This window comes from Meleagris gallopavo, chromosome 2 (assembly GCF_000146605.3).
Source record: "Meleagris gallopavo isolate NT-WF06-2002-E0010 breed Aviagen turkey brand Nicholas breeding stock chromosome 2, Turkey_5.1, whole genome shotgun sequence".
In the NCBI taxonomy this organism is placed as follows: Eukaryota; Metazoa; Chordata; class Aves; order Galliformes; family Phasianidae; genus Meleagris; species Meleagris gallopavo.
Window position 1 is genome coordinate 81,378,356 of NC_015012.2, and position 19,746 is coordinate 81,398,101.

The window sequence follows — 19,746 nt, forward strand, 5'->3', positions numbered from 1 at the left end:
TGGCCAAGATAATTTTCTCCACAGTAGCTGGAATGGCGCTGTGCTTTGGATTTTTGATGAAAATAATGTTAGTAACACAAATTTTCAGTTGTTGCAGAGCAGTGCTCACACTAAGTCAGGTATATTTCAGGTTCTTGTGCTGTCCTGCCATCAAGGAGCTGGGTGAGCAAAGAGCTGGGAGGGGACAGACACAGAACCAGGACAGCTGACCCAAATGAATCAAAGGGATATCCCACACCATACACAAATACACAACAGTGTCTGAAATAAGGGGATGAGTTCTTTATCCTACGAGCTTGGCGCCTGCAGTCTTTTGGTGCTTTCCTTCATGTTCACTGGGTAACAGTCACAACAAGAAGCAGGAACCTGGAACTAAAGATGACAAGACTTGGAGCCTGCATGCAGAGGTGACAAAATTTGCTACAGATTCTAGAGGTAGGGATTTGAGCAGAGTTTGCTACAGCTGAGAATCCTTAAAATGATTGCATTTGAATCTAGAAGAAAGGACCCACTTACAAGGGGCAGGAGAAAAGCTATTTATCAACCCTTTTCCTATTTTGTATTATCTGGTCATGAAAATTGATCAGATAAAACCAAAGTATTCTACTTCTAATTCAATAAAGCCTGTTTTTAAAATATTAGAGGAGAAAATCTAGACATTTCCATCTTAAAGCTGTGGCTCATGCAGCATCCCATTACAAAGCAGCTCAATTTGCAAGCTGCGAAATGCAATACACATGGTTTGTATTTCTGCAAAGTTGTCTTAAACGTCTTCAGTTTTAGAATCACAGAAGCTGAGTTCATAAAACAAGAGTAAGTATTTCTCCTATGCTTACAGTGAGTTAATTAGCCTGGACAATATTAAAGCAATACAGCTACGTTTGCTCCCGTTCCACAGCTCATTTACAACCATGTGGCACCGCATTATGTTTTGAAAACGCACCCTGAAAAGGATAATAACAAGACCCTACACCTACAGGTAGTCACCAGCTCGGAGCATGGATCTTTCCAGATGCTGGTATCCTACTCATTGGCAAATTCAGTTCAAAATGTACTAGCTGTTACACACACGAGCACACCGTGGATGCCTCCAATAGCTGGTCATAGATGTGCTGCCTTTGCAATAAGTGGCTTCTAGATACTCATCTCTCCACCTGCTGACCCACAGGCTCCTCTGACCTGATTCCTTCCAGTGACTGGTACAAACCTCTTACCCTACTTGTCTGATACTTTGTTAAGTACCTACCCTGTAAACTGAGGATTTAAATATATAAGACAAAATTTACACGTCTTCTTGAGCAAAAGTTACTCACATTAACACACAGTATAAAATGCACTATTTGCCTAGCAGACAAGCCTGCAGTAAGTTATTTTGACACAAACTACAACATCCTCAAGCTGAGAAATGCACTTGCTGAACATTGAGATGCAGAGATTTATTTTGCAACAGTACACTGGCAGCCAGCATGAAGACCAACTGCAGAATGGTTCCATTTTCTAGCTGCAGATGCCAACTTTATAAAGGCAAAGTTTCAGGTAAGACAAATTTATCCAGTTGTAATCCTTTTGTGATCAGAGATGGAAGGCAACTGATTACAGATGGGTTAACAGTGTTGACTGACATAAAAGGAATTCAGCATTAAATAGACATTTTTATATTTGAACAGCTAGTTAATGAGTGACTTCACTTTATACCGTGAATCTTGCAAAATTTCCTGAAGTGAGAAACTTGTCAGTTTCCTTCAAATTGCATTAAAAACTCCTGCCTCTCCCTTGTCCTACTTACATCACTACCTAAGTTAGAGTGGTATCTCCCAAAAGCCTTTCAATGAATTGTGAAAAAATGATCAGGTAATAGGATTGACGTCAGAGCAGTAAAGATATTTTACGTGTTGTTCTACTGCAATGAGCAACTACCAAAACACAATGATCAACATTCTAAGTACTCTAATTCTTCTAATAAAAAGACACAGAATCAACATCTATGTCAGTTAAACTGTAGACACTGAAAATTTCATGACAGCCTGAACTTGAAAGCTACTAAACATTTTTTTTTTTTTAAAGAAATTACTAAAAGCTCAAACTAATGTTGGAGGTTTTACAATTGCCTGTAGCATCTGAAATTATTTTTCATGAAAAATGAAGTTACCATCTTTGCTCTTAAGTACCATTTGTACATCTGACAGTTCTTGCTGCTATCCAGCTGCTGTATCTCGATGCTTACACACTGAAGTGGGGTACCTCTCTTGAGGAGTTTAAGCACGTTCTAGCCTATCCACGGTAAAATGAAAGGGAAAACACAAAGACCCCTGACTGCTTTGCTCCTGATCCAATAAATGTAATTGTTATGCTTCCTTTGTTTTCATATTATTCAAAATGTGGTAAGATTATTATTTTGAGCAATATTATTTAAATTTCTTGCTTCTGTTTTCAACTTCATATCTGTATCCTTCTTCATATTCAACTCTGTATGAACAGAGTTCAACTCTGTATCGACACGTCTGTAAAGCTATCATACTATTTTGTTCTTGCACATTTCATTGATTGTGCACAATCTAACCAGGGCTGTAATTTTTATAAAATCTTCTATATGAGATTGCATATACGCGCTTTCAATCATGTATGCTCATATTTTTTCAAAGGCCTCAAAACACTCAAGTCTCTGATTAAAGCTGATTTAGTTCAAAACAATTTAAATGCACACACTTTTCGTTTTATTAAATACGTACCTACATATTGTTGTAGGAGTCAACTTCTATAAACAGAATCAAAGCAGAACAAACGTACCTCAGCGCAAATATTAACATTTTAAAATTAAGCATAAAAATGAAAGCTGTAGCATAACTTACTCTGGCAACTCTGCAGAGTTGCCTACCCAATTTTCTTAAAATCATGTGGGAAAAAGCTGATTCTTATCAGATGTAAGCAGGAGAAATCTGAAAATACCATTTGTTAATAGGTATTACCAACTCAAAAACCAGGACTGATTTAGTATTTGACTCTGCACAGAGGAAAAAGATAACTGAGGTTCAAGTAAAACTAAGCACAACTAACAACACCTTTTTGTTAAAGATAGTTTAGCAAGTAAAACAAAGACAAATTTAACCAAAGCAACCCAAACCCAAGCTTGTTTTCATAGATTTAAGATTCCATTTATTTAGAATTAATAAAAAACAAACTTGAAAGTAATATTCTGCCACAGAGCAGAGTTGATAGAATCAAGCAGATACAAAGAATGCAGATTGGGAAAAAAATGTGATACCGTTCTTACGGCCTCACTCTTTTTCTGAAACTTAAAAGACAAATATCCTTTTTCCTCCCATCTGACAAATAAGGTTTTCTATTACTTCTACCTGCAATATTTATTTCCTAATATCTTTGTCTACAGCTCTAATAGGTAATAAGACCCATAGCAGATTACTTTCATGAGATTAGAAGTTTCAAAGCAAGCCCTAAACACAAGGAATCCTTTGTTACCTGCACAAAGAATAAATTACACAGCTTTGGGAAGAAGAATCTCACTTCTTATGCTAATCTGTAGAAGGGCATAGGACAAAAACCTCAAAAATAATCTGGTCTCTTCCAAAACATGGAGAAGATAGTATTAGAAACAGAAAACCAGGCTGCATAGGTCCATAAGAAGCAAATTAAAAGAACAAGCCTGAAATACACCCTTGGTGGAGGTAGGAGGCGGGGAAACAGGCTGTCCTATATTTTAATCACATAGTCCTGAATGCTGAACTTTAACTCAGATCTACTTCCCTCTAATTTATGCAAACAAGGACTAAGTATATAAATAAGACTATGTATGCAATCACAGTGAAACACTTATTTTTCAGTTCCTCTGGTAAATACTCAATTATATATTAACATCAAATTTTTATAACATTTTATGTAAGATTATAAGAAAAACATTAAAAATGAAATCATTCAGGAAAGCAAAATTATGCTTACAGTTTTAAGACAACATGCACATGAACTCATGTGATTTAGCAGACCTCATCAATCGTAAGACAATCAAATATAGAATTACATTACAGATATTCTAAATGTTGAAATTATAATTCAGGTCTATATTTGCTGAGTAGACTTACTCTTACAGTTTAAAAGTAAAGCACCTAAGTAAACCATTTCCAAACTGGTGCTTAAAAGTACACCAAAATTTTAGCTACTTTTCTTTCTTCCAACCAAAGAGAGTAATGTTCCTTTTGCCTCACTTGCCCAGACAGGTTGATCTTTTGTGGGAGTTTTCTTCTTAAGTTATTTACAGAGAGAGTGGTGAGGTGCTGGAACAGGCTGCCCAGAGAGGTTATGGATGCCCCGTCCCTGGAGGTGCTCAAGTCCAGGTTGGATGGGGCCCTGGGCAGCCTGGTCTAGTATTAAATGGGAAGGTTGGTGGCCCTGCATGTGGTAGGGGGTTTGGAGATTCATGATCCTTGAGGTCTCTTCCAACCCTGGCCATTCTGTGATTCTCTTTAGGGGCAGAGGGGACACCACAAAGAAACCAAAGCAATTTCTTCATCTTTGGTAAATGAATGTCAGACACTGTTTTGTTTACAGGAAAGGGAAGAGCTGCTAATATAAAGTCCCCACTTCTACTTGAAGGGTTTGCTAGTACTTTCTAAAAGGGCAAATAAATTTATGTCAGTACCTCCATAACACTGGCCATCTGGTGCAGGTTGGTAACAACTGGACAGAGTCAGCACATCACTGTTATCACTGAGGTTAAGCGGGCAATTTAGTCCACAGTTTGAGGAAGAAAAACAGCCTTTGATATACTGCCACTGGAAGATAACCTCTAACTGACCCATTCCTGTCACCTAAATCAACTTTATACATAAACAAGAGCCAGTTTCAAATTCAAGATGCAATATAATAAAACAAACTCAACTTACAGTGTCAGAGTACTTCAGTTAATCAAGTTAACTGCTGCACTCCTTTAAAAACATTCATCATCCTGATATGTTCAGGAGAAAAATCTTAACTTTGAATGTCAAAATTAGTTTGCAAAAGCACAGATAGTTTGTGAAGACAAAAAACAGTTTGCTCTTTACATCCCAACCATTTAACTTTACTGTCCAAATACAACAAAATCAGTCTTGGCAGGGCCCATTTCAAAAAAGAAAAAGGAGATATAGTTTCATGGTAATTACAACACTCAGTATGCAGTATTTTACAGTGGAACTATCAGAATGATCCATGAAAATCTCCAACTGATGCAAAATCCCTAAAGTAAACACCATAAAAAACTACACAGTGCTGAATGAAAACACTTCCAAAGCATTAAGTGCCCAGGACTGATCTGAACTTTCTAATTTTACAATCAGAAATACATGTTAAGTTTACTGAGGATGGTTTTCTAAATCACTTCTGGCTTTGGACTGCTAGCATATCAGATCTCCTATATTTAACAACTAAAGTAATATATAAAATTGAATCCTGCCACACCTGAACATTTTAGGCACATGGATTTTCTTCCCCCTACTTCTGCAAGTGATGCAGAAACAATTGCTCACCACCTCTTGACTAATGTCTGCCAAGCCCCCTGAGCAGTAAAGGACAGCAAGATTCACTCCCAGCCTGTTCAAAACTCCCTTCATATAACATCATATGGCATGGAATACTCCTTTGGGCACTTTAAGTCAGCCACCCTCATTCTGTTCCCTCCCAGCTCCTTGGGGCCCCAACGAGAATGGTCTTAGCTCTATACAACACTGCTTAGCCGGCAACTATAAACACTGATGTGCTATCAAGATTGTTTTTCTCCTAGAACCAAACCACAGCATCATACCAGACACTCTGAAGAAAACAATTCCATCCCAACTGAAACTAAGACATATGGTGCAGCTTTAATGATCAGACTGCATCCCATCCTTTCCTTCGGTGGAAAACCGGTATAAGACTGACAGGGTGCACACTGCATGGAGCAACTTACCTGAGTGCTCCTTTGTGCAAGGAGCAGACACTACACAAAAGGAATGAACAGCTTAAGTTTGAATTCCAGAAACTACTGTAAGGTTTTGCTGGCTCCCTTATGCACTAGTAGAATATGTAGGCTACGTGTTCTTTTTAAAGCTGCCAAATGACTGTAAATTGAGCACATTCAATTTCCTGAGGAGTAAGAGGTCTTTCTCAGTAGAAATACTAGAAATAAATAGGAGTTCAGTGTTTCACTTTGCCCTTGAATGAAGAACCAGTTCAATCAGCCTTAGCAGAAAAGGAAAACAGAAAATCATGCCTGATTTGGGAAAGTTCACCAACCTCCACTATGCAAAGAACTAATAAGAAAGAACAACTACTCAGCAGCTGATGAAAAGGTGGGCAGGGTGATAAATCTTTTAAGATGGTTATTGAAATTTTATCAATTTTTTCTTGCCAAGAATTTAATAATTTTCACATGTAATCATCAATGAAATAGACAGGAGGCGGCAGACAATAGGCTTCCCCTCCCCCTACCCCCAAACTGGTTATAAGCATCAGATTTTAGGGTTGTTTTTTAGCAAATTTAAAATCTTAGTTGTAATTGTGTGTACAAATCTAAAAATTGCCTATATGGGATGACAGTTTCTCTTGCATTATTACTCTTGCTGTTGGCCCTTAAGAAGCATTATGAAGCATGTGAGTGGCCCCACTTGTTTATTTTTGCATGTCAACACATTTTGCATCCCTAGAATTGTATTTCAGTTGGTTGCAAACTACCTGGGCTTTTGCTCCAATTTTCTGGAGCCAGTTTTCATGTTGTAAAAATCTGTCTAGTAATTGTTCCAGCAGTTTTCATGCAATCTTTTCTCAAAGTAACTCTAAAGGTAAGGTTATCTTAAGCATGAGGGAAAAAAAAGAAAACAAGATCTGTAATTGTGGAAATGGCACAAGGAAGTACCCTGGGTTTCTCAGAGACAAGGGCTTTCACTTAATGAGTGCTGTTGGTGCACTGGAGATGCCAGAGTTTGGTCCCTGCCAACTCCAGAAAATGTTAATGAGAGACTTCAAACTGAAAATTGATGAGTGCCTGAAGACCTTCCAAGGAAGACCTTGAAAATATGAGTTACTGAATACTGAGAGTAACGTAGCATGTAATTCTACTGTAGAATCATAGAATCACAAGGTTGGAAAGGACCTACAAGATCATCTAGTCCAACCGTCCTCCCATTACCAAAGCAACCTTTTATCCTCATGGTGTTGTCTTACTTATTCTGAGCAAGATCAAGGAGACAGTGAAGGAAAGAAAGAGAGTGCAAGAATATCTGCAGAATCCAGACCTCACTAGGTCAACTGCTCCTAGAATAAGCTGGCAGATTCCTGAAGAGAATTCCTCTTGTAGCTTAAGTCCCTGTATGCTTACTAGGCAGTTAATTATTGCATTCTTCAGGAGAATTTGCTTTTTTCATACAAAATGGAAGATTTTACTTCCCCATTCCTTACAAATGTTAGTTCAAGAGCTTTTTTCCTCATGCTCCAGTTCTTTGTCCATTCTTATACAGATCAATTACTTCCCTTTAACGTTTACCTAAAATCGGGATCTGAATTTATGAAATGAGTGTGCTGGAAAAGCGGCACCCATGCCAGACTACTAATATGATCTGTCAATAGTTATAAGCTTACAAGAACTTCAAGTCACTTGTAATTTCCTATTTTAAACTTATGTAAGAGTCTTCTGTGCTTTAGAGGCTCTACCTCTCAATTACTAGCTTAAAATATGAAAATATTTAATCGAAAATTAAGATAATTTGATCTGGGAAGGTGTCATCTTCAAGTAAAAAAATGCTTGAAGTGTAAACAGATTCACGTTCACCCACATTTCATCTTTCATCTTCCCAAAGGGCACTAAGAATTCTATTTTAACTGTTTACATAAGCGTTTCTCAAGAAATGTAGTTTTTCAAACCTTTGTGCAGATAACCTAAAAGAGGCAACAAATCCCCACAATCTGTAGTACTGATATCCAAGGAAATAAATGCATTCATTTTGCTGGTTAATTTGCTATAATTTAAAATACAACTCTGAAACCTGACAGATTACCATACCAGCCCTATTATGAATATTCAGCCCACAGTAGAAAGTCTAAAACGAAAGATGAAATTCTAGTTTTCTGACATGATATGTTAATGTACAATTATGTGCTCACTGAGCATTTAGTATTCCAATTATTATTCTGTTTTTCCCGGAAAAACTGAAGCACATTGACACTGAATGCTCCATAGTTTGAACTGGTAGTTGGTTATATTATGGCAACTCTTACATGTCATCTTGTAATGGCACAAACTACTACTGAATCAATGAAATCTTCAATACATATTTTCTTACCTAAAAGTTACAAGAAATTTGCTGTACATATGTAGGAACAGTTTTATCAGCTGAGATCTATATTAACTACTGTACAGGATCAAATTAGCGCTTACATCGCAAGAAGGCTAACTCCCTGTCTCATCTGACCACTGTCAGCCCATTACCAACATGAAAAACAAAACAGACCACTGGAACACGCTTTACAAAGCACCAGAAGCTATAATTAATAGCAGTGAAGTTTCAGTGCTATTCCATAAGATTCCATGAGCTCCCAAATAGAAGAAAAAAAAGAAAGCTTTACAACTGCAAGTAGCTTAGCAATATCACTATTTTTATAGAATACTGCAGGATCTGATGTGGAGCACCACACTGTTGGCTACTCCCAATAAAAGATTAATCACTGTAGCTGACCGTCAATCTGTAGCTGATCCTGTTATAATACAAACTGCCCAGTAATTCATAATTGTAATCACAGGAAGTGGAACAACTCTGAAGACCCGAGACCAAGCAAGTATCCTTACTTCTCACTGTTCTGCAGTAGACTTTGCCTGGACCTTGTGGAAACTCTATTCTGCATCTGAAATTGCTGTCTCCAACGAGAACTTTCCTGAAATCTGATTCCCATGGGAACTGCCTCAAGGACATGACGATTCTTACTAAAAAGCCCATCGGCATTTAGTCCATTAAAATATACCTTTTTGTCATTTTCACTTATAAAAGCACACCAGCCAACAAACAACTTATACGATAACCACCTGACATACTAACATAATGTTTGAATAATGCACTCTACTAAACACGTTATAAGCTTTGAAAATGCAAAATAAATAGGGCTAAACAGTCAGCTTGTTAAAGATCAGCCATTCACCAGTGAAAGGCTCTTAGCCAAACATAGGCGCAGATTTCGTTCTTTGAAGTAAAGACTAGAATATAAGTATTGAATTTGAACATTTTGCTGTTGGGTTTTCTCATATACTTTTCTTTCTTTTGCTTCAAAAGCTAACAAGCTCAGAATAAGATATAAAATAGAAGGCATTGGGAACGTAAGACTCATACATGACTTTGCTAAAGTTCTATGTAGTTTTATACAGCTTCACTTTAAACTTTTTGCTAGTTTAAAGCCTGCTTTTCTTTTCCATCTTCGTTGACTCTTCTGTAGGATGGACAAAACATTGACTGAATTACTTTAATAAACAAAATTCCTTTAAAACTGACAATTGTGTGGTTACATATCTTTAATAAATTTTCAAGCCTGGAATGTCTACACTGCTGATATACTACGTCTGCGTGAAGGTGCAGTGACCTCACATATGAAGAATCCTTAAAGTCTGTTTCCTTCTTCAGCATGCTCAATACTGGGATAAATAACCATCTGCTTCTTGTTGCGGTGTTGGAAATATGGTATTGTGGTCAAGATGCCAGCATTGACCTACTGATTCAACATGCAATATTTAAGATACCCTACAGACAGTTTTTACCAGGATGTTAAGTCCATCATTATTAGTTAAACTAAGAAGAACATCACTGTATGTAAACACAATAATTCAATACAGGTCTCACTTGGATTCTAGAAAGTGACTGATTTTAAAGTCCATAGGTAGTGTCTAAAAGTAGTGTATTTTCAGCAATCCTTCAAAAACCTTGAAAAGCCCCAGCTAAAATAATATATTAAATAAAAAAGATGACACACAGACAAGTCTCATTTGAGCAATCAGTGCTGATGTATTAATAATGAAATAAAATATGCTGCATGCTCAAACATTCTCCAGCTGTTACAACACTGTGATCTAGTGCAGATGTATTTATGGAATTACGCATTTTGTACTACAAGCATTTAAAATGAAAACACTTTCTTGCTCAATCATTTAACTGGCATTAAATTTCAAATGTAAGTCTAATCAGAGACATTTGGTGTGGGCTTTAGATCAAGCATTAGGGTAGATGCTCACCTATAATGGCGCAATGCAGTCCCTTTTCCTCACTCAGTGAAGTTGTCCTAGCCATGTGACAAGGTCGAAGTCACCCTTGCAATAAAAACTCCTTTCTTCTCCCAGCCAACCCCAGACTTCTGGGCTTTACAAACTACAGCAACATTTTTAGCCTATACAACTGTATTATATTGTTTTGATCTCAACATTTAATTTGGCTGGATGTAAAAGAACTGTGCCCTTGCAGAGCTTCAATAATCAAGAATATTAATATTTATCTTACCACTAATAAACATGCTTTGACCTCTTACCATACGTATAAGGATATCCTTTTTCCACTAGGTTACTGAAGCAATCCAAATTGTCATCACAGTGTTGCCTCTGTAATTCTAAAACTGCTTTCCAATTCCACACACACAAAAAAAACTTGTAAAATGGGGAGGGTTATTGTTCCCCATCCACATCGCATATATTTTTGTATCTCTTTATTATGCAAAATAAAGAAAACTGAAATTTGAAAACTGAACTAGAAATACATCTGCAATCACAGGACATGAATATTCAATATTTCTCATAATTGTAACAGAACATTATTGAGGAATTAAACGACAGATGGGGACACCAATGTGTTTTGTGGACTACGATGCAGATAAGAACATACTTGATATAAAAACATAATTGGAGTCATATTGGCAAGAGGACACCTGTCTTAGAACAAACTACTGCATAACTTAAATTATCCATTCCATTTCTCTTTAATATTAACTCTACAAGCATCATAGATCAGTATACATGAAATTTTAAATGTTCCTACGTTGCTAAAGCTGCTTTAAGCTGTTATACTTTAATATAACTGCTTAAAGAAGCAGCTTTAGCTGGTTTGCCTGTCACATTTTGTGACACGTTCCAGTTGAATATTTTCATGTTATCCATATAGGAGTTATTAACTCAACTCTATAGATTAAACACTTATTTTTAAAATGGATTCATTTAAGAAAGCTATCACTAAATGATCATATGGCACTCAATAAAGCTGAAAATTTTCTATGTAAGAATGGTAATGGTACCTCTTAAAAACCTTAATCATCTGAGATTATATTTTAACAAATCCAAACTCACCTTCCTGCAACCTCATATAGAAATAACAGCACACATAATAAGTAAGCCATTTCTGTGGATTATCTGGGTTGTGGGTGTTTTATTTTCCCCACAGCTACAAATTTCATTTTTTTTTAATTCTTGAACATGACCAACACTACACTTTTAAATAACTGTGAAAAAAAGATATTCTTACCTTTTCAACTGCTACTTGTTTCGATGTTTTTTCTGTTTCTCTCTCTCTCTTTTTCTCCTCTTTCTTTTTTTCTTTTTCCTTCTGAGGAAAAGAAATAAAAGCATTAGCTAATACTCAATAACAATGCATTTGCAAACATACTGAATGCCCAGTCACACAGAAGACAGACCTTCAGTTAGTCCCTTTGAATTCAGAGCTTATGCTCCTACCCACACTGCTTCCAGAAGTGTTCTGTTTTGCTCAAATAGTATTTTCTTAAATTTGCAAAATAAAATTTAATATTTTTAGTAGTACTATTTTGTCTTCTCACCTGCATTTCCACTTACAAGCAGAAAGAAAGACATATCATTGTTGTTTTTTTCCTAAGACATGAAGAGAAAAAGTATCTATAACTGGACACAGAATACAGTTGAGGTGAGGACACACAAAAATAGCTTACTGAAGTTTATTTTGTTCGTATCATATGATCTAGCTGCTCTACACCAACTTCTGAAGTCTTCTCATGATCCACAAGAACTCTGGTTTTGACACTCGCTCTTAATATTCAGTAGCGTCTCTTTAACAACAATGAAATCCCACAAAGAACAGAAAGAAACAAGCGTGTCATCTTTGACTAGTATCAAAGATTACCACAAAAGAACTGTTTTCCTTGCATCATCCATTGCTTTCTAAGGTCAAAACAGAAACCGTCTTGAATTTCTACGTCAGGGATCACTCCTTGTCTTCCAGTACAATAATAAGAGGCTATCAAAGGCAGCATAGAACAAGATTCAAAATAAAAGGAGACTATTTTCTACACGTGCTGTAACTAAGCTGTGGAATTCCTTGCTGCAGGTCATTAAGTTGTTAGGAGCTGATGTGGTTTGAGGGGCAATCAGAAAATTTCTAAAGCTACCATAGTTTAGGTTTTGCTGGATTCAGCAACACTTGACATCGTAAGATCTGAGCTGTAAAGAGAAGTTCTGAAACCTTCAGTTTCAGCTTTGCAGTTCTTTCGTTCTGTCATTTAAGTAAGGTGACAAAGGGTAAACAACAGATCAAGTGGTGAGGGGTAAAAGGAAAGGGGATTTGTGGCATCTGCCACGGAAGGAGTGGAGAGTAATCCACTGACTGATAAACTCTCTCACTGATACAGCTTCCAGCCTGACCAAAGAACTGTAAGAAACATGCATGTAACCTTCACCTTCTGCAGAGTTACCAGTTTTTAAAGGCCGACTGAGTAGTGTTAGAAACATAAAACTCTTGCATGTGGAATGTTGACTTTGGTCATACGAAAGACTCAGTGAGTCATACAACAATAGGCTGACCTAGAAAGGAAACAAGAGAGCCGTTTCCTCTGAAAGAATCATAGCAATGCTACAGAAATTGTGTCCCATTTATTAATTCAAAACTACACAGGCCTAACATGACCAAAGAACACTCCTCCAAGCTCCTGCTCATAACATACAGAAGATGGGGTCTCTTCAGGCATCAAGAGCCACTGTTTGCCTCTCAGCTTCCTCTATGAAACAGTTACAACCCAGGTTAGGGATGTGAAAAAAGGAGAGAAGAGAATCTGTGCAAGTTCTCCCACAGGGTGATATCAACTGAGGCCTCACAGCAACTGCAGCACCAAGACAAACAGCACTGAATTGCAGCCATTGATAATACTCCCCTCAATGGCAGGCAGCCTTGGAGGCTTACTGAACTAAGATTGCAAATGCACAGCCATGCTTTTCAAATGAAGCTTAGCCCTTCTTTCATTATCGTATCACCAATTCTAATATCGACTTGAATTCTAAACACTCCCCAAATACATGACTGTAATCATGTATTGTGCACACATACACTGCTGGAGAATACTTTTTCCAGAAGTTGTTTACCCCTTTCCTCCCTCCCTACTTTCTCAAGTTGAATAATTTAAGCACACTCGATCTCTTCTCCTGCAGATTCTCTTCTAGGACTTACACAACTATCTGTCTTCTCTTCCACTGGAAAAGGTTGTTCTAAGTGTTAAAACAGTACACTTGTTTCTCAGATACAATGCTAGGTCACGAGGCTACGCTCAAATGAATTAGAGGTTTTTGCATATTATCTTCAAGATTTCTCGATCTCCAGTTTGACTTTGACATATATAATTGTTAAATGTATTTTACTAGAGAAACCTCACTTCTAGAGGAAAAAAAAAACAGGAAATTTAAATTCTTTGGACTTTAAGAGGGCATACAGTAAGTTTCATACAGCAAACACACCACAAAGCTGACAAAGTACAAACAAGAAATGCCTCTCAACAAACCCCAAACTGGAGTGGAGATGCAAAGCCAAATCCTAAGAATCTTTTGAAAAAGGATCTTTTTCAATTCCCAGAGACTTTTTCACTCACTCCTTTTCTGATGCGGACTTAAAAACCTGTAACTCCTTCATCTTCACACTTCACAAGTTCAATATACAAGCTTTCTGCTTCAGCTCCCTTAGATAAAAATGAATACAGACTAAATAAAAGCACTTCTCAGAAGGTGTATTCATTCCAGAACTTCAACTCAAGCATTTCATTTTTTACAAAATTAGTCAAAAAGCACTATCAAGACCATTAAATGAAATTATACTCCTAACAACAATCTTTCATTTTTCCCCAAAATTGTTGGCATACTAGTTATACAGCAGAATTGAAAAATTTGAATGCAAAATGAGAAGGTTGAGAAATAAATGGTGAATTTAATTATAGAGCAGCTGTTGAGATTCCTGCTACATCTTCAAAAGCACATCAAATTCACAAAGGCTTGTGGTCTAGTCTATGACACTAACTCAGATTTTAAATCATGTTAAATATAGCTAAACTAAAATAATTTATAACGTCTGGACATATTCTCTATATCTAGAAAAAAAAATTATTTATGTTTAGATAATAACTTTTTCATAGGTTGCATGCAGTCTCAATTTGAAGTGTTCATAAAGAACCTAATATTGAACATTTGCATTTTAAAGTGTTCCATTCTTATTACACATTGTAACATCTACTGGAAGTTCATATGCCTCATCCTCTTCTTGTTTGTGAAAATTTTTGAAGGCCTTTCTAAACATTAAATGTAAATTCAGTACATGTACACATGCCTCAGCTAGAAAGGATATTGTAACAGTATGAGCTAAAAGAAACACAGAATTAATTTAGTGATACTTATTTCCAAGGAGACTGAAGTAAGTGACTGGAATAATACTGATGATTCTGAAACAAGTAATATGGAAAAGATGTCAAAAATTATTCCTGAAGAGAAAGGCCAAAATCACTCATGCCCATTAATTTGGAATGAAGAATTGTTTTCACACAGCTCTGAGACACCAACTGTATCAGTTCCTTTGCACCCAGTCATGGAAGCAAGGAGGAGAACGCCTGAATGATTATTAACAGTTCAAATTCTCCAGTTAACTTGGTGAAATTACCCTATAGCAATGCAAACAGCCGTGCAAAGCAGCAGATTGGATAATTTGAAAAAAGTTAGACCAGAAAGATATACCTCCACTTTGCTCTTCTCAGCAGCAGCCTGGAGAGAAGGAGAGGATGCCAAAGGTTGAGCAGTATCAGAAGAGGATATCTGTGCAAAACAGGAAAGAAATGAGAAGGAAAATAAGCAAGAAAAAATTGGAAAAGGAGTGGAGAGGGGCAGAGGCAGCTAAGATGTGATTTTTATTCTTTTTCAGTAATTGTTAAAGTGTAGAAAAAAAACACACAACACAGAAAAAGCAAAAGGAGTAGCCAAAGTATTTGCATTTAATTTCTTAAGTTTTATCTGCATGAATTCTAACGGAAATCTGTCAAGCAAGAATGAGAGACCTAAACAGAATTCTCTGGAACAGTATATAAGCAAATGAACCTGGATAAAAACCAGGCCTAAGAAAGATAGATCTGTTTCATTCGTTTTTCATTTTTTCCAATGTGACCACTGAAATATTAATGTCCCAAAGCACAAAGTCATACTGTCCCCATAGGAGGTTGAGAGAAGAGTGCCTTTGTTCTTGTTCACTGCAACAGTATTTTTAGTAAAAACAATACAAAATAAGTCAGAGTTATACATTAATTGAAGTTCTAATTAACCGTTCCTATAAGATCACTCCAAAGGAGCGAGGAGCTTAGGGTTTATGAAGCATATACATAAAGCAGCATTCTAGAAGTAGAGCTCCAGATCTTCTAGTCAGGTGAAGCTTCTCTTCTATGAACCAGTACATAAGATTGCTGTTATCACTTCCAGAATTATCTAAAATGCATAATTGATCTAGTTCGCTCAAAAAAATGGGATTTTGCTAAATGTATTTCCATACATCTGTCCATCTTGTTTCTTTATGAATAGTTGATAACTTTGATGGAAGCATTATCTTTTTGTTATCCTTACTACAAAAATACAACTGAATTACTTTCAGCAAACACGTAGTAGATCCTCAGAGCTATAAAGTTTTGTCTTGTATCATCTCTACTATCTGTGATAAAAACTTAAAGTAAGGGAAGCTACTGCAAAGCAGGTCATTACATTGGATCAAAATAGCCAATTCAGATGACATGTTTTTGCTGAAATTAAAGAAAAATAGCTACAGAAAAAAACCCTACCTCATGCCCCATATTTCCAATCCCGCAAGTATCATTGGTGGATATTCTTAAAGTGTATATAATGAGTTTTTTTCCCCACAAACTCAGTAATTACTTATATATATATGGTATACTGTATAATAGTCCTTCTCAATCTGCATATCATCTTCATAAATTAAGGGAATATCTAAGCCGGGATAAGGCAACCTTATGAAGGCCTGAAATTATCGTAGCTTTGCAAATCAAGAGAAGCAGCATACAAGCTGTAAGCAGACAGGCAGGGAAAAGCAGTTGCAAGTCTGCCTGTGCTATGGAACAGGATGTACAACGTGAGAAAAAATACTAACGGTTTGAAGACACAAAGCAGAAATGCATTCACTTCAGGCTGAACTCCAGAACTTTAACACATGCCTGACATATGCAAGTATTCAACTAAGCAGGAGCACAAAAGGTGCATGACTGAATATAATTTCTAAGAGAAGATTACAATGTATAAAGAACTGATTACATTTATATAATGAAAGTAACGACAGGAGTTTGGGCTGCTGAACAGTTTTATCATTCACTGCATCATGTTAAATTTGTTATCTTCTTTGCTGCACCAGATAAGGACATCTGAATGAAAAAAAAAAAATCCAATCAAGTTAAATTGAGTAGCTGGATAAAGTTAAGCATAAAACAGGATTAAAAGACAGACTGATACAGTCCATTGCGAAGTTGATCAGGCTACCAGAGAAGCCTGGAGAATTACTTGCCACTGGGAATGTGTCTCAGGGACATCTGCTCCCAGCTGGCACTGAGCAAGCCAGCTCCTGAACTCAAAGCTGTCCAGTCAGCCACGGATGCAGAGAAGCCTTACATAGAGGCAGAGCAAACCAGCTAGCATTAATTCCCAGTAGTTCCAGCTCTTATGGTCCTTGTCCATACTCTGGTGTTTCATTGTGTCAGGTCTACATACCAGAATTTAATAAACATCACAGCTTTTATTTTCCATCCAGCTGTCCCCCAACTATTACTTTGAAAGGTTGTGACATGTTTTTCTCTTTCCAAAGTGGAGCACACTTTGCCAATACGATGTGTAGCAAAAACCACACTAATAATCTTTAATAGCATAAATCATCCTTAAGCAGCACCGACACTATCCTGATGACTTAGCTGCAAAAAGACAGACTGATCATTCAAACTTAGCATTAATAGCTTCTCCATGCCATCTCCACTGTTGAAACAGTCTGGGCCCCTATAGGTCACATAAGACAGAAGAAATAAAATACTGATAAGGAGCAGTTGCTGACAAGCTGTGCGTTGCTCTTATAGTTTTGCTTAATCTTCGTTTTTAAAATTATTACCATGATAAGGTAGCTCATAAAACTGTCCCAGTTTGCTGGCAAGCTAATGAATCTCATTTGACTAACAAATGGCAACTGAGAAAGCATATGCTCAGTGACCTACTTCTATCTCTGTAACAATACTGTTGGGCAGTCAGCAGTGGGAGCACCAAGGTTGAAGCTAACTCCCAGGCCCAGCCACTTGGGACAGGTACACACACCCAGTACCAAAACATGCTGCATTCCATGCTGGTGAGCCTGCCTTTCATGAATTGAAAGCCACAAAATGCACATTAAGTGTTTATAGCTGATCACCACTCAGGATTACCAACCAAGGTTTTTAATAATAAACAGAAAACGTTTTTAATAGACTGAGGTCATTGAAAAGGAACACTACGTAATCCCCTCACAAAGTAATACATGTGTTTTCCATTCAGTATTTATCAGCCTTTCTTGACACTGATTTGCTTCTGTAAGACTGATCAGAAGCATCAGGAAGATCAACTCCAGTCCTGAGAGCAAGTTTAAGGACCTGAAAATGCTGTTGACCGCAAGCAGACATCCCCTCTTTTGAGCAGCAAAAACAATCTGCTTTGCACAACTACTATTCCATAAGCAATACTTGTTACTACTTTTCTGATTTCCAGTTCTTAAACTCCAAAAAGAAAGTTATTTTAAAATACAGGCTAATACTGACACCAGTAATGAAGTCTGAAGAGCAGACAGCAGGAGAGGTAGAAAATATATTTGTATTCATTTAATTTAGATCTAATAGAACAAGACATTTGGACAAGTAGATGACGGGGGGGAGATCTGCCACCAAAGCTATCAAAGACAAAGAATCCAAAACTCTCCCCTTTGTGACCACAAGTATAAAACAACAAATCTATCTAGATTTCTATACCAAAAAAAGCAAGTAGTTTCTAGCCATTTTCCAGAATTCAAATCAAGAAGCACAAAATGATACACTCCAACAACATATGCTACCACAGTGGTCTGGGATGCTATGAACAAAAGCTGATTACTGGCACTTCAAAGCAAACGGCAAAACCAATGGCAACCCCTACAACCATCCATACAGGCTGCTAAGAATAAAGCTAATGTGTTTGCGTGCATTAAAAATGTATTGTGAACAGACAAGTATCATCTGAATATTTCATTTAGTTTTTAATCGAAGAATAGTTGGGACTTTTAATTAAGAACTGAATTCAGAGTTGGCTAAAAGAGGAAACAAAGTACAGAGCTCTTGAAAGTCTCTGTATTTATACTCTTAAGATCATAAATTTTCCATCGAGTTTGAGACCAAAAAACTTGTAGTCATCTGATTTTAGCAACTTTTTAATCTCTCTGCCTTATTTGTTTTAGGAAAGCTGATACAGCAAAAATGATATTTTGCACAATGAAACTCAATGCAGACTTTAAAAGCATTGATATTCAGTGCAGAACAAGAGAATACATGCTATACACATACATGTTATGTAAGACTTCATTTTCACCTATGATCTATAAGAGACTCTAGTTCATAAAATAAAAAGAACGGATCTGCAAGCTTATAACATTTTTCCAATTCTCCGGCCTCCTTACCGGGAGATCACAGAATCACAGAACAACCAAGGTTGGAAAGATCTCCAAGATCATCTAATCCAACCATCCACCCACCACCAATATTTCCCCACTAAACCATGTTAGTTCTTTGCAATGATGCTATCCAGATACATGCTATTTTACTTGTTAATGTAGAAACATCCATAGAAACGTCATTTGGCCCAATGGCTTTGATGCAGTCTATTCACCAGATACTATTTCTGTGAAAAGTAAGGTTAAAAGAACCACTAAATGAAGTTATCAGAGAACATACACAAAAACCAATAAATGATTTCATTGCAGTTAACTTTTTAATAACATATTTGATAGTAGGCAACAACCATAAAATCACCAAGTTTGGAAAAGACTTGTAAGATCATCTAGTCCAACCACAGTGCACGCTAAATCATTTCCCTAAGTAGCAAGACCACACACTTCACAGAATCACAAAATTGTAGGGGTTGGAAGGGACCTCTAGAGATCATTGAGACCAACCCCCCTGCCAAAGCAGGTTCCCTACACCAGGTCGCACAGGTAGGCGTCCAGGCGAGACTTGAATATCTCCAGAGAAGGAGACTCCACAACCTCCCTGGACAGCCTGTTCCAGTGCTCCGTCACCCTCACCGTAAAGAAGTTCTTACGCACATTCGTGCGAAACTTCCTATGCTGCAGCTTATGTCCGTTTCCCCTCGTCCTGTCTCCACGTACCACTGAAAAGAGACTGGCCTCACCACTATGGCCGCCACACCTCAGATATTTATAAACCTGGATCAGG

At 37.1% G+C, this 19,746-nt stretch overlaps 1 protein-coding gene across 1 annotated transcript in view; it reads right to left on the reverse strand.

The window, feature by feature from the left end:
* The window catches only part of SMAP1 (small ArfGAP 1), a 92,997-nt gene that overhangs the window by 32,206 nt on the left and 41,045 nt on the right, over positions 1 to 19,746 (reverse strand). The window contains exons 5-6 of the mRNA XM_019613173.2: positions 14,999 to 15,076; positions 11,508 to 11,588 (exon numbers count right to left, since the gene is read on the reverse strand). Of these exons, the coding sequence (XP_019468718.1) occupies positions 11,508 to 11,588; positions 14,999 to 15,076 (159 nt within the window). The remainder of the gene's footprint in view (positions 1 to 11,507; positions 11,589 to 14,998; positions 15,077 to 19,746) is intronic.